A 15,961-nucleotide genomic window follows, 5' to 3' on the forward strand; every position below is an offset into this window, starting at 1 on the left:
TCCTTCGTATGGATTTTGGGATCTCAATTTTATTCTGTTCTACTCTGATTTTAGCTATTTCTTCTCTTCTGCTGGCTTGGGGTTAGTTTGTTCTTCTTTTTCTAGTTCTTCAAGGTGTGATGTTAGATCACTAGTTTTAGATTAATTAAATTTTTAATTTTTTTGCATAAAGATTAATGAATCTTTCCAGCTTTTTGAGATAGGCATTTAGCACTACAAACTTTACTCTTAACACTACTCTTGCTGCATTCCAGAGATTTTGATATGTTTTGTTTCTGTTTTCTTTTATTTCAAAGAATTGTTTAATCTCTACCTTGACTTCATTGTTTACTCAAAAGTCTTTCAGGAGCAAGTTGTTTAATTTTCATGCTATTGTGTGGTTTTGAGACATCTTGTTGATATCTATTTTTATTCCACTTTGGTCTGAGAGTATGGTTTGTATAAGGTAAGTATCTTTAGCTCAACTTAAAAAATGAAGTAAAGGAAGCTCAGAAATAAATAGTAAGTTCCCCAAGGTCACTCAGGTGTTAAGGGCTACAACAAGGATTATAAATAAGTCTTTTTCACTCCTAAGCATATGCATTTTTTATTAAGCCACATTACCTTGAAAATAAATTTATTATAAAAAGGAGAAAAGCAGGGATATAAAGCTATTATTGGGCTCCTCTAATTATCTGTAAGTTAATAGTTTCTGAAATTGTTGTTAAATTAGGAGTTGAGGTTTACAGTTAGAATATGTACAAATTTCAAAACTCAATAATTGAGTGAACTCCATTGCATCATCTTGTAAATTTCTGAATAATATCATAATATGAAGTGAGAAATAGATAGCACAAGTTTATATACTGTGAAGGGCATCTTTGGGAAACACAAAGAACAAAAATTGGTCTAATAATCCCAATAATTCCTTTGACATGCAGGGGTGACAGTAGAGCCCAGTATTGTGAACATAAATTTCCTTCTGTGCCTTGAAGGCATGAAGGTATTTATTTACATGAAGAGCCTTAGAGATTAAACCTGTGAGTTCAAAATTCAGGCTAATCATTAAGAGTACTGTATTGTCAATATTGGAAAATATCATTTAAACTTGTTTTATTAAATACTTGCATTTTTATTTTGCCTTCATAAAAGTGCTTTAGAAAGTAGAAAAATATATTGATGGCAATACTGATTTCCTTCTAATACATTTGTTTTGACTGCTTTCCTCTCAATTGTCTTTCCTCCGAGAGTTGTAAAATTGTAGTTGCTTTAGCATCTAAATGTCTTTATGCATAGTAAAAACCTGTATAAAGAAAGCATCATGGGTAAAGCTTTATTTAAGTGTTTCGCTTATGTTCCATTTCTTTGTTATGTAAAACCAAATATGTGGAAATTTCTTCCTAACAATTTTTTATATGTGAGTAAATCCTAAGAAGTTTGGATATTAGAAAGAGTAATGATGTCAGATTTTAAAAGAGTTACTACTGATATAACTCTGAGAGTTGAGAAGCTTGAGTTCAGTAGATAATTGGAAAATTTTATTGGATTTTGATGCTTATCCACTCTATTTATCAATAATAATCTTACTCGTATTCAGTTGACCTTTGAATAACACAGTTTGAGCTATACAATTCCACTTAATTTTTTTCAATAAACATATTGGAATTGTTTTTAGATTTGTGACAATTTGAAAATCATGTAAACTACATAGCCTAGAAATAGTAAAAAGATCAAGAAAAAGTTAGATGTGTTATGAATGCATAAAATAAATGTAGATAGCATTCCATTTGATCATTTGCTACCATAAAATATATACAAATCTATTATAAAAATTTCAAATTTATCAAAAGTTATGCATACAAACATTTGTAGAACATACATGGGGCCATTTTCAGTTGAGAGAAATCTAAAGAAAGGCAGATGTGTGGTATGAACTATTGACTGTATAAAATGACCTGTAGTAAATGCTTTACTACTGTAATAATCTTGTAGCTACCTTCTGTTGCTATTGCAGTGAGCTCAAGTGTTGAATATCTGTTTAAAACAGTGACGTTAATCATCCTGGGAGTAGCTCATCTCTCCAATAGATTGCATATCACAATATAAAGTGATTTACTGTTGTTCTCCTATATCTTTAATCGCATTTAGTACTATATCATAAACCTTGAATAATGCCATGGGACCCATACAAAGTGCCACTAGTGATGCTGGAAGTGCTCACAAGAATCAGAGAAAAGTCATGACATTACAAGAAAACGTTGAATTGTTTGACGTGTACCATAGATTGAGGTCTGCTGCTGAGGTTGCCCACCATTTCAGACTGACAATTCATCTTGTAAACGGATGGTGTAAACTTACAGTATTGACAAATACAGTACTGTAAATGTATTTTCTCTTCCTTATTATTAATATTTTCTTTTCTCTAGCTTTATTGTAAGAATTCAGTATATAATATGTTTTAATTGACTATTGCTGTTATCAGTAAGACATGTGGTCAATAGTAGGCTATTAGTACATAGTTAAGTTTTTGGGGAGTCAAAAGTTACACATGGATTTTTAACTGTCCCTAAATTCTGTGTTATTTACAGGTCAAGTGTAATCAAATGTAGATGGGTAAAGAATGAAATATATCTCATATCCAAAGCACAGCCACTCATAACTAAAAACAATATATTAATTGATATCAAGTTTACTCTTTGCACCAGTTATATCCTCCTCAAGCAGAAAGTTTACATTTTTAGGCTATTTGTGGGAGTGATAGAAAGGCTGTATTGTACTCTGAGCTATGGCTCAGAACAGTATCTTTATATATTTTGAACCTATTTTTAGAATATGTTAATACAGATCCTTCTTTTACAGAGGTTAGGAATATACATACTATGCTCATTTATGGTAATTTATTTTATCAACTAGATGTGAAATCAATAGGTAGTGACTCTACTTTCCAACAAATGCTAAAACAAATGACTACTATACAACTAAAATCATAATTTTGTAAAGAGTCTCCAAAATGTATTTGGCTTAAATTCTGCAACTTTTTATAGAAAGTAGCATCATTTGTATCAGTTTTTGTTAAAAAGTTTTGAAAAAATCTATAGTGTGTTCACCAATAAGGTAAAGTATTAAGAGATTTTGAGTGCAATATTAATAGTTTTCTAAGGCAATTGTTATTGATGGTTAATAAACATTTTGAAATAATTATGGCCATTTTGTCAGGTGTTATGCCCTTAATCATTCATTGCTTCATATTGAAAAGACTCAGGTTTCCTTAAAAACAATCTTCACTGTCTTCATGGCTCTTCTTTGACAAACCTCAAGGTAAAGAGATGACTATTCTCAAAATATTTTATATACTCTTATAATATGGAATACCTACACACAATCAGCATTACAGAATATATATGTATCCAGCTCTTTCCCTAAACCATAATATTCAAAGATCTGCTCAACTTGTTCTCAAAGCCAACCATGAGCTTTAATACTCATGCCATCTGTAAATATATTTTATGGAATCAATATCTGCACTGACATACAGAAGAAGATAATGAAGAAGAACATAATAAAAATTCATGGTACAAATGTGACCATCACAATTCATATTTGGAGAGGCAGAATATTCAACAATGTATTGACTTAGATTTGCAAAAATGAGAGTCACATTTCCTGACTTCTTTATTATTCAGTGAGTTAAATATATTTAATTCTATTGAATTTTGACTACACAATTTACTCAAGGAATTAGTTAATACTGTCTCCAAAGTAGTCTGCTTGATATAAAAATCCAAGAATAGAATAAATCCATTTGATTAATAGTCCTAACATTTGAGTCACCAATATTTTGTAAAATAGTTTATTTTATTTCTAATTTCCTCAGATGTTGAGAAAGTATTTGAAGGCACCTGACAACAAAACCCCAGAAGACTCAGGAGAAGGGTCATTAGCCACACTCTGTTGTAGTCCTTCTCCTGTTTGGAATTCCAGTTTCCTATACAAAGGTGGCTGTGATGGGCCAGGGCCATGGCTGGAAGAGGTAAGACCTTCAACATAGCAATCAACTTGGACATTATCAGACTTGTTTTAATGCAAAATGGTAAATATCCAATTATCGGATGAGATTCAACATTTTACGGCCTGCCATGTTGAAAACTCTGTTCTAATGATTGATAGGTCCCATTGTGATCCCTGTAAACTGTCAATCAGGACTGTGAAAAGCACCATGACAAATGACTAAACATTGTCTCTACTAATCACATTTGGGGTTAGCCTGATGTATTAGCTATAGTTTGTTTATTTTTCATAAACAAATAAAATAGATAAAGTTCAAGTTTCCTATGTTCTTCTACAAGGTAGATTTTCTTCACCCCACCCCTCAAAAGAAAATCACTATTATTAATTTTAGTACCTCATTTGTCTAGATTTTAAAATTGTTATTACATACACATATATCCCTGAAAAGATACCAAAATACTATGTTTTTAATATATATCCAATAGTATTATATTCTGCATATTATTCTATAACATGTTTTTGTCTACTCAACATTACCTTTTTGAATAACCTCATGTAAATTAAACCATTTATAGTGAATATAATTTATTTTCATGCTATATGTAAGTATTCCATTGTATATATGAACTATCATTTAATTCTCCATCCCTTTATTGATAGCTTTTTGAGTTGTTTCCATTTCTCCCTATTACACAAAAAGGCTAGTGGATATCCCTGTGCATTTATCTTTACATGCATATGTGAGAGTATGGGGAGAACGGAACTGTTGGGTTGTAGGATATGCTTATTTTCCACTTCAAGAGTTGCCGTCTAAAACAAATTGGTATTGATTTACATCTCCACCTGCTGTGTGTCAGCGATCTATTCTCACATCCTCCTATCATTTGGAATAGTTATAACTTTTGCCATTATAATGAATTTGAAATGGTATCTCATTTTGTTTTGCATTCTTTTCCCCAACCACTACTATTTGTTTTATACCTATTCAACTGTTACCTGTTTTTTGAATAAATGATACACGTCCTTTGCCTAGTTTCTATTGGATTATCTTTTATCAAATTCTTATTGACTGATAAGAATTATTTAAATTTTTGTATTGTCTGTAATATATGTTGGTTACATTTTCCAGCTTATTGCTTTTCTTTTAACGTTATAGTCCCCTTTTAATATAGAAATTCTAAATGTTATTATAGTTAGGAATTGCTAATTTCTTACTTTATGATTTATGTCTTTTTCAAGAAAAATCTCTGCCAAAATGTTATATTAGTCTTAAGTATAGTTTTAAAACTTTCTTTTTTCGTGTGTTTATGTCTGTATCTCATACATAATTTTATGTACGGTTTGACTCAGGTATTAAATTTTATTATGGACATGTATTGCTCTGGCATTGTTTATGGAGTAACTACAGTTTCCCCTCTGATTTTTAATTCCTCCTGTAGTGTATAAAAAGGTCCCAGAAAACATTTAGTCTTTTCTTAATTGTTCATCTGTTTCCTATTGATCTATCTTTTCCTGAACAAATATTACAGATCTTAACTACTACAGTTTTACAATAAGTTTTGATATCTGATTAAAGCAAGTTACCCTAACCTATGCTCCTTCAAAATATTGTGCTTACTAATAGTCCTTTAGCTCTTTGGTGTAAATGTTAGAAATTGCTTTTGAAATTACAAGGTGTTTGAATTGTAATTGCATTAAATTTTGTGATTTAAAATATTTATATCTTTAATAATTCTTTTCAAATCTAAAGATTGTAAATATATTTTCCCTTTTATTCATGCATTCTCTAGGTCCCCATATGCCTTCTATTTTTGAAGTTGGGTGTATTGAGCTATAATTTATAGAGAAATTATAATGATTTCAGTATATTAATTAACTATATATTAAAATAAACTGTTTTAATGTATACAGTTCAATGAGTTTTGACAAATGTATAAAGTCATGTAACTATTACCTCAGAATATAGAATTTCTATCACTCCTTCTGTGGTTTGAATGTTTGTGTCCTCCCAATCCTAACTCATGTGTTGAAATTCTAACCCCCAAGGTCATGGATGGTATTAGGAGATAGGGCTTTTGGGGAGGTGATCAGGTCATTAGGGTTCCATCCTCATGAATGATATTAGTGCCCTCGTAAAAGGGGCCAGAGAGAGCTGCCTTATCCTTTCTACCATGTGAGGACACAGGAATAAGCCACCATCTATGAGGAAGGGGTCCTCACCAGACATTAAATTTGCTGGTGCCTGGATCTTGGAGTTCTTAGAATCCAGAACCATGAGAAATGAGTGTTGTTTATAAGCCACAAAGGTTGTGGTATTTTGTTACGGCAGACAAAATGGACTAAGACAGTTCCAAAAAGTTTTCTTGTATCTCTCTGTAGTTAACCCACTCTCCTATCAGTAGCCCTTGGTAACCACTGATCTTATTTCTGTTCCTATAGTTCCACCTTTTCTAGAGTATTATATCAATGAATCATACAGCATGTATGATTTTCTTTGCTTACAAAAATGCTTTAAGATACAGTCATGTTGTTCTATGAAAGAGTAATTTGCTCCTTTTTAGTTCTAAGTAGTATTCCATTGAATGGATGTACCATAACTTCTCCATTACTTACTGGTGAACATTTTTTTTTATTTCAACTTTGTAGTGATTACGAATAAACATTCATTCACAGGTTTTGTGTGAACAAACACTTTTACTTCTCTTGAACGAACACCTAGGAGTTTGGGTGCTGCGTCATATGGTAAGAATATTTTTAACTTTATAAAAAAGCAGCCTATTTATTTTCCAAAATGACTTTAACATTTTGCATTCTTACCAGTACTATATGAGAGTTCTAGTTGCTATGTAGTATCACCAGCACTTGGTACTTTCACTTTTAAATAATTTTGGCCATTCTCAGCGATGTGTAATGGCATCTTATTTATGTTTTAATTTACATTCACTTACTAATGAATAATAATGTTGAGCATCCTTTTATGGCTATTTATTCATGTGCTTATTTATCTCTTCTTGGTGAAGTGTATAATCAAAATATATGTTTGTTTCAATTGGGTTCTTTCCTTATTACATTATAATAAAACATTATTTTATTATTGCTGTTGTACATATCTTTTCTACTACATTTTTGGATTATTTTTGGTGTATAAAATGTTATATATTTTTGAAGCCTAATCTTGAGCTAAAAATGTGTTGAGTTTTTTGTTGTTCTCATAATTTACTGTTTTTCTTGAAACTTCTGGATAATCACATTGTCTTTAAAAAATGAGAGGTTTAATCTCCTCTTTTTCACTATCTATTGCCATTCCATTTTCTGCATTGTTGATAACTCTAATAAAATAATGAATGAAAGGAATTGTATCATTGATTTTCTGTTTCCTGTCAAGAAAATACTTTTAAATTTGTATTCTAATGCTTACGGTTATTTTTTAGAACACGTCTTTTGTGATATAAAACATTTTTTCCTACTTCTAGTTTTCTAAGAGATTTTAAAAAATGCATGAACAAGTACTAAATATGGTTAGATATTATAATTCTGGAAATTTGATTTATTAATGCGGTTAATTTTAATACTTAGTTTTTTGAAATTGAAATAGTTTTGAATTCTGAAAGTAAATTGGATCTGATTATTACATTTGAAAACTGATTCGATCTGGTAATATGTTATTTGGGACTTTTATATCTATAAGTGAGATTGGTCTATAATTTTATTTTTTAAAAATATTTCTTGATTAGATTTAATAACAATATTTCTGATAGATTTACAAAATGTATAGAACAGCAATCCTTTTTGCTATTCTCTGAAATAAGAAACATTTTGTAAAACATATGTACATTATATTTCATACTCTTTCACTTTAATTTTTAAATAAATTTTGACAATATATTCTAACATTTGTTTTAAAATATATTGATATAAAGATATTTGAATAATCCACTTCTAATATAAAAAATATATGGTTTATACATACTATTTTCTGTTTCATAGTGTTTATTTTTTCCTTCTCTCATTTCTTGAATACTCTTATGGAAGATGTGCTTGTTTTATTTTTTTCTAAAGTTCATTTTTGTTGTAGTTGATCGTTGTCATTCAAAAACATTTCATTTCATTAATTCTACTGCTAAAGATTTAATTTTTCTTGGTTGGACATGGTGGCTCATGCCTGTAATTCCAGCACTTTGGGAGGCCAAGGTGGGTGGATCATGAGGTCAGGCGATCAAGACCATCCTGGCTAATATGGCGAAACCCGTCTCTACTAAAAATACAAAAAAAATTAGCTGGGCATGGTGGTGGGTGCCTGTAGTCCCAGCTACTCGGGAGGCTGAGGCAGGAGAATGGCATGAACCTGGGAAGCGGAGCTTGCAGTGAGCCGAGATCATGCCACTTCACTCCAGCCTGGCTGACAGAGCGAGACTCTGTCTCAAAAAAAAAAAAAAAATTAATTTAAAAAAAAAATTTCTTTGGACTTTTCGCTGGCACTACAGTGTGAGTCTATGGTAGTGAATTTCTTTTTCTCATTTTAAACCTCTACATGGTAAATGAGATTCTCTGATCAGAACAGACAAGGAAGAAAACTATTGGGATGCATCAGTTCTTTAATAACTAAAATAAATATTTGCTTTAATTATGGTACCAAACTTAGTGATTAAAGGCTTAATCATTAACTAAAAGTCATTATTATCATATACATGTATTCAGAACAAGATAGGTAACATGAAAGCCTTTACATTCATACACTACATCATATTTTAATATTTTAACTCTGCTTAAAATGTTAGTTTGTTAATTGTTTCACTCATTTATGGACAAAAAAAATGTATTGAGAAACTTCCAAGTACCAGAAAATGTGCAAGCCATTCTAGAAGATGAAATTTTTTCCCCTTATCCTCTATTCGAATAAGGAAATCAGGCGTAGGAACTAACAATTGTAATGCAAGATAATAGGTTCTATTGCAGAGGCCCATGGATCTACCACAGATTTGTTGCTGGGGTGGGTATGGGAGGAGAAGAGTTGAAGGGTCAGAACCAGTAAATGAGTTTTCCTTGTTTCTTCAGTCAGATGAACAAAGAAGGTAAGATGAGCACATGAAAGGTATAGTGATGTGGGTAACCCAGATCTTTTGGTTTGGTTTGTTTGGTATGGCTGGGGCCCAGTGTGTGCAGAAGAGTTGAATGATTAAATGTAGCTGAGGGTGCCATAGATGCCATACTCACGCTTGGTAGAATGTTCATGATGGAAGTAGATCATCATCTTCAAAGCTATTTTCCTCATTTTATAGGAACGGTGCCATGTATAAGTTCCCCCAAAGTGGAACCTGAAACAAAGACAGATGCAGGTAGTTTATTTGGAAGTTACCCCAGGAAGCAGAAGAAAGAGATGGAGAGTGGGAGAGGGAAGAAAGCCAAAAATGGGTGTGTGGCTGCTGCTGTAGACAAGAGGAGTCAACCCTGCAGGGACCTCTGAGAAACACGTGGAATGCCTTCCGGAGCTATCTATCTAAAGCCAGGGGCAGTAGGGGGTGGGTGCTAGGCCGCTTATCCATTGATACATGATTCCATTAGTTGAGGGTTTTGAGAGAGAGCGGACATACGTAACTTGTAACTGTCTGTCACAGCTATGACTGGAATCTAAGGAGAATAAAAACCATTTGCTACAGATGAAAAACAGAGGTAGGATTGGAGCCTATGTCTCAGCTATACTGCACACTACCATGGGGTCTGATCACAGGATCTAACTTGCTCATCAGCTCTCCACTTGCTTTCCAGCTATAGTGAAGGCAATTATGGAACATATTTTCATTTATTCATTGTATTAATTTGGGTTATCTGGAAATTGTACACCAAGTCGGGATTAAGTATGCAAGAGCGTAATTAAGGAAAATGCATGTGAGACAAAAAAAAAAAGACACTTCTGTTGGTTTAAGAGTTGAATATTTACACATTAATTACACATACTAAAAATAAAAGGTGAAATATTATTCTTGTGCTATCCAAATTTTATAGAGACTTTGTGAACAAGCTTTTGCAAAACTTCATAAGTCTTTTCCCTCTCTCTTAGATGGAGATATGAGTTCCTTTGGAATTACGTCAAAGGAAAAATCTTTGGGAGAAACACTATGCTGTCATAATGATTTCTTTTCTTTTGCAAAAATAAAGCCAGAGGTCGGAAAAGCCATAAGTCCATGATGCAGATCCTCCTGTGGAGGAGAGGGGAAGGAAGGACGCTTGGGTAGAAAAGACCACAAAACTATAGCAGAGTTCTAAGGTAGTTTTGGAAAAGTTGATGAAGAGTCTTCAAGCCAAAGTGCCCATCAGTATAGTCTAGTACCTCTCAGGAATGAACCTGCCTCAGTAGCCTACCATGCTGAGTTATCAGACTGTCAGCAGTGGCTTTGGCACCAACTCGCTGATGAATTTCTGAGTGCAGCAGCAGGGCCAGTTACTTACACTCTGCACTGGGAGAGCTGAGAGGGACACTTTCATCTTCAGCACAATTATCTTTTGATAAATCAAAGAGCACTCTTTTGAATCAAAAATAAGGTATCAGCTCTCCATAATTTTCTTATAATAGAGTAGGTGGAAGAGGGTACATTCCAGTATTTCTAGAAGACTACTCAAAATCTGCCTAGAAGAGAGAGTGTTGTACTCATCCTAAAGAGAACACAAATTTCCTCCTGTGGAAGCACAAACTGGAACAACTGCCAACTTGCAAAACTGCCCAGATTAACTCTAAGAAGCATCTGGAACAACTTGGACCCCAGAATAGGAAGCACCTAGGAGCAGAAGCTGCTCTCGTGAGGTTTATTCCTGTATCTGCAGCATCTGGCATTTCATACAACCCAAGTTTTGCTGGCACTTGCCTTACTTACGTGCCTTGCCGTACTTGCTGTTGAAGTACTTTTTGCCTCCCCATAAATTTCCTTTTGCTACACTGTTTCCTAAATTCTTCTGGGAGTGTCCCTCAACTTCAAAACCAAATCCTGTCAGCTATTATGAAGCATCTGATTTTTAAACTTCTTCCATTCTAGTCTTCTTACACTAGACACCGCCAATAGCTGTTTTTGACAGCTGTTTTGTTGGGGTTCTAAATGTATTAAACTCTCCTGAAAGTGTAAGTTCTCTAGTGAAATAAAGCCATGTTGTATTTGTGTAGAAATGAAGAGACTATCTCCGTCTGTTTAGAATTGAATATGTACATATTAATTACAGGTACCAAAAAGAAAAGGTAAGATATTATTCCTGTGCTATCCAAATTTTATAGAGATTTTAGTGAACAAGCTTTTATCAGAACTTTGTATCATTCCTTTCTCTATTAGATGGAGATATGAGTTCATTTGAAATTACATTTTCCTTATGTCAAAGGAAAAATCTTTGGGAAACACACCATGCTGTCCTCATGATTTATTTTCCCTTTGATGACCAGCTCTTATCAAGTCAACAGGGTTTGCCTGACTGCCTCTTTTCTGAGGAAGACTTCTCCCCTAGGAGACTCCTCAATTCCTTTTGCAAACATGTAATTGCTGGCTCATCCTACCAGTTTGCTAGCCATGCTTTGTGACATGTTTCAATCCCAGTGGTGGACAGGCTTAAGCAGAAATCTCTGTTATATATGTCACTCTGAATGAACACCTATAGTTACTGTTCCAGGAAACCGATATCCTCTAATATCCAGTGTGGCATTTTATTTCTTCTTCTAAGCAGCCCTATTCTTTTAAACCAGAATTATCAGAGCATTTACTAACTGATTACATCTCTGAGCACAGTGATACAAATATATTCTTAACTCAAAGATAACCTATGCCAGATTGATTCTACGTTAATACATTTGGCTTTCTCTTTTCATCCATGCCCTCCTACAGAAGTCCAACTGAATTTTTGTATCCATCTTAAAAGTAATAGATGAGAAAAATAGAAAAATAACACTTGGTCACTCATCAAAAGAAACATGAACAAAATGTATAGTGCATTTTCAGTTCAGTACATTATAATTTTTATGAAATAAAAGCCAGTAGAAATTATAACAAAAAGAGCTACCCTTTGTGAAACATCCTTTGTGCTGTGCACTGATAGGCACTTTAGGTGCACTGCTTCTCATCTTTATAGTTACCTTGTGCTAGGATTTGGATGTTTCCCACTAAAACTCATGTTGCAATTTGATCATCAGTGTGACAGTTTTGGGAGGTGTGGCCCAGTGAGAAATGTTTGGGTTACGGGGGTGGCTTCCTCATAGATAAATGCAATCTCAATTAGAGAAGGTAGTTATAAAGTAAGGTTCCTCCTTTGGTTTGGTCCCGTTTTTGCACATTGTCTGCTTCCCATTTGACCTTCCACCATGTTGTGTTGCAGAACCAAGGCCCTTACCAGAAGCCAGCACCATGTCCTTGAACGGCACAGCTTTCAGGACTATGAGATTAAAAAAAAAAAAAAAAAAAAAAAAGGGTGGGAGTGTTTTATTTGAGGCAGAGCCTCCCTACTCTGTCACCCAGGTTGGAGTGCAGTAGCCTGATCTCCACTCACTGCAACCTCCGCCTCCCAGGCTCAAGTGATTCTTTTGCATTAGACTCCCAAGTAGCTGGGATTACAGGTGCTCACCACCACACTTGGCTTTTTTTTTTTTTTTTTGTATTTTTAGTAGAGACAGGGTTTTGCCATGTTGGCCAGGCTGGACTTAAACTCCTGACCTCAGGTGATCCGTGCCTGCGCTGGCCTCCCAAAGTGCTGGGATTATAGGCATGAGCCACTGTGCCCAGCCTAAACCCTTATCTTTATAAATTGCCCACTTTTGGCTATTCCATTATAGCAACACAAAACTAAGACACCCTGTGAGTTTTATATGATTATCATACAATTTTACTTATATGAGAATTGAGGACTACTTCTCCCACCTTTGTAATTATGCCGTTATTGGTATTTTTTGTTATTTCCAAACACAGCAATTCACATTGTTTCATTTAATTAACAATAAATACCTAAGAAGTGTGAAACAAACTGAATGAAAAAGCCATGTTTATTGTCTGTAGAGCACTTGTCTCAATGTTCCTCTTTTAAAGATGATTCATAATATAATCCTGATTCAAAATAAGAAACAACTGTAAACAGCTCTTGGTTTTCGAGCATCACGTGAATAGTTGGATTGGATCACCTTAAGGTCCTGCCAAAGCCTGATAGTCCAGTTCCCAGAGGGTTCCAATTTGTGTTCTTCAGAATCCTAGGATTCTTTTGAGGTGTGTCAGAAGTTGCAAGGGGACCAGGGAACAGATTTGGGGATAGTATTGTAGGTTCTCTAATTACTACTTTAAGTAGAACAGCTTCCGTTTCATGTTTTACTCAATGAGGTTATACATAAAATACATTTTAATAATCTGAAAGCCACTGATATATGTGATAAGTATCACAGGACTTTAGGGAAAATCTCACAATTTCTTCAAGTTTTCTCTTAAATTTGTCTGCATCTCTTTTTTTTGTTTGGCAGCCCAATCATATCAAAATAAGTTTTCCACATTCAAGTTCCTTATGCTTTGCTTTATGGTCACTTCCTGGATTACAAAATCAGACAGTGGTTGACAGCATAAGTAATGGCATCATGTTGCCTGTGTTAGACATCTGTTACCAATACTTCATGCTATCTGTGTGACATTGAGCAATTTGCTCAACCTCTGTGAACATCAGACTTCCGTGCTCTAAACTGTGGATCATATTAATAATTTTTCACTGGGTTGCTTTAAGGATCAGATGAATATAAAGCAAATGCCTCTTTCAAGGTAAATAATCAATAACTGTTAGCTCTAAGTAAGTATTAAATGGCTGCCTAATTACGGGTGTCACCTTTAATAATGCTTAAATTCTCTTTTTGGACATGACAAAAAGGCCATCTTCAATAAACTTCAATATGTCTAAGTTTCAGATATGGTATTTGATTTTATTTAACTTTCTAGTCATACGGTGCATTGCTTAATTTGTATTCTTTAGTAATATGAATTGCTCTTCTCTCTTTGTGTTGTTTTCTAGACTACTGGCCCTACAACAGCAGCTTTAATATTTCTGTTTCTATAGATATATATAATGAAATATAAGATTTATTTTAATGTTCTTCAGTATGATCTCTTTTCATTATAACATATTTATAAGGACCTTAGAAATATGAAAAAGAGTACCTTCAATTTACATTCAACTCCAAGAGAACTGGACACACCTTTCTCTGTGAATATATTAATTTTTAATACCATTGTGGCCTTGATGTAGATACCTATAGATATGTCTTATTTTTCAGACATTTACCTTTCGTCACTTTTTCCAAGTACCTGTTTTTTTTTTTTTCCCAAAATATGGTTCTTTAAACAGATTTGTTATAGAAGAGCTAGATTTACTTCAAATTTATTGACTATTTAGTAGGTCTCTGCTCAGGAAAACAGTCTGGTGATTGCTTAGCAATAATCTGGTAGGTATTCAATTGAGGCTTCCCCCCATAAAAACAATGTTTCTTATTTGTTAAATTGTTTTAGTCTTTTGCTTGAGTGCTTGAAACTCCATTTTTCTAGGCCCCACGTGTAATGTCATTGTCTAGGCCCTCCAGGTTTGTTACCTCAGACTTCTGAATAAAACTGATGAACTTCACAGAAGCATTTCTATTTATTTCTTGCTTCTGAATACCACACCAACATGATGGAAACAAATTATGATACCATCTTAATTAGAGAATTATATGTCAGAGCCCACACCATTTATGTTTCTATATGTAGTTAATCACCAGAAAAAAGAAAAGACATTTCTGTTAAGGATAATGCCCACTGAATTTGAACTTTCAGAGCACCCATAATTTTTCTTAAAGTTTCTTGAACTAATTAGTATAAGTTCTCTTACTTATAGTCTTTTTTTTTTCTTTTTCTTGAGATGGAGTCTTGCTCTGTTGCCTAGGCTAGAGTGCAGTGGCTCAATTTTGGCTCACTGCAGCCTCTGCCTCCCAGGTTCAAGTGATTCTCGTCCCCAGTTGCTGGGACTACAGGTGCATGGCATCATGCTTGGCTAATTTTTGTATTTATAGTAGAGATGGGGTTTGACCAGGCTGGTCTCAAACTCCTGACTTCAGGTCATCTGCCTACCTCAGCCTCCCAAAGTGCTTGGATTACAGGCGTGAGCAACTGCGCCTGGCCTTATTGTCTTGTTACATATTTTTAGAAATATCTTTTGGCAGTGTATGCTTTTGTTTCTAAAGTCTAATTGATGATTATATTTATTTGGGGATTCGTTGTTATTTTAAACTTTGAAGATGATTTATTATACCACTTAAGATTTATTCATGTGGCTTCCTTTTTCCTGATTTTGCTAATACACAAATAATGCTCTTGTTTTGGTGAGCTGTCAACCACAAGATAATTGATTTTAAATATCTTCCCTTCTGACTAATACTTGTACACATTGGAAAATTTTCTAAGTACTAATGGAAATTTCAAGTGAACATAATACATTCTTAACTTAATGCACACACTATGATATCGAGGCAAGGCAAGGATGGAAAAAGAAACATTTTTAGGATGAGTATAAGAGAAACCATTAGCAGAATGTGTCAAAAGTGCATAGATTCAGGTACTGCAAGTATCATGTCAACGAAATTGGAAAAACTGCAATTAGGGAAGTGACTGAGATTGGAAAACAACATGATCACATATCAGGAGTCACTTGAGTGGCTTGGATTGACAGCTTATTATACTGTGTTGCATGATTTCCTTTTTCCCTAGGAGAATTTTGAATTGGTCATTCCCAGTTCTAAGTGGCGTTAACCTGCCATGTTTTGAAAGAACCCCTGATATCTGATACAAACCATTATATTTTCAGCCTCCTTTAGAAGGAGTCCTAAGTTTTCCTTTTCCTTACCAAATTCTTGCAAGTCAATCATATTTAAAAATGAGAATATTATTTTTAATTGGTGTTGTTCTTCCATCCTGACAATATCCTTGACAGTAAGGAGGTGGAATAA

General features: G+C 33.9%; 1 protein-coding gene across 3 annotated transcripts in view; it reads left to right on the forward strand.

The window, feature by feature from the left end:
• The window catches only part of LOC144341317 (uncharacterized), a 356,281-nt gene that overhangs the window by 295,833 nt on the left and 44,487 nt on the right, over positions 1-15,961 (forward strand). For all 3 annotated transcript variants that reach the window (XM_078004425.1, XM_078004423.1, XM_078004426.1), the window contains 2 exons: positions 3,854-4,009; positions 6,661-6,729. In XM_078004425.1, coding sequence (XP_077860551.1) covers positions 3,854-4,009; positions 6,661-6,729 — 225 coding nt within the window. The remainder of the gene's footprint in view (positions 1-3,853; positions 4,010-6,660; positions 6,730-15,961) is intronic.

Source organism: Macaca mulatta, chromosome 6 (assembly GCF_049350105.2).
Source record: "Macaca mulatta isolate MMU2019108-1 chromosome 6, T2T-MMU8v2.0, whole genome shotgun sequence".
In the NCBI taxonomy this organism is placed as follows: Eukaryota; Metazoa; Chordata; class Mammalia; order Primates; family Cercopithecidae; genus Macaca; species Macaca mulatta.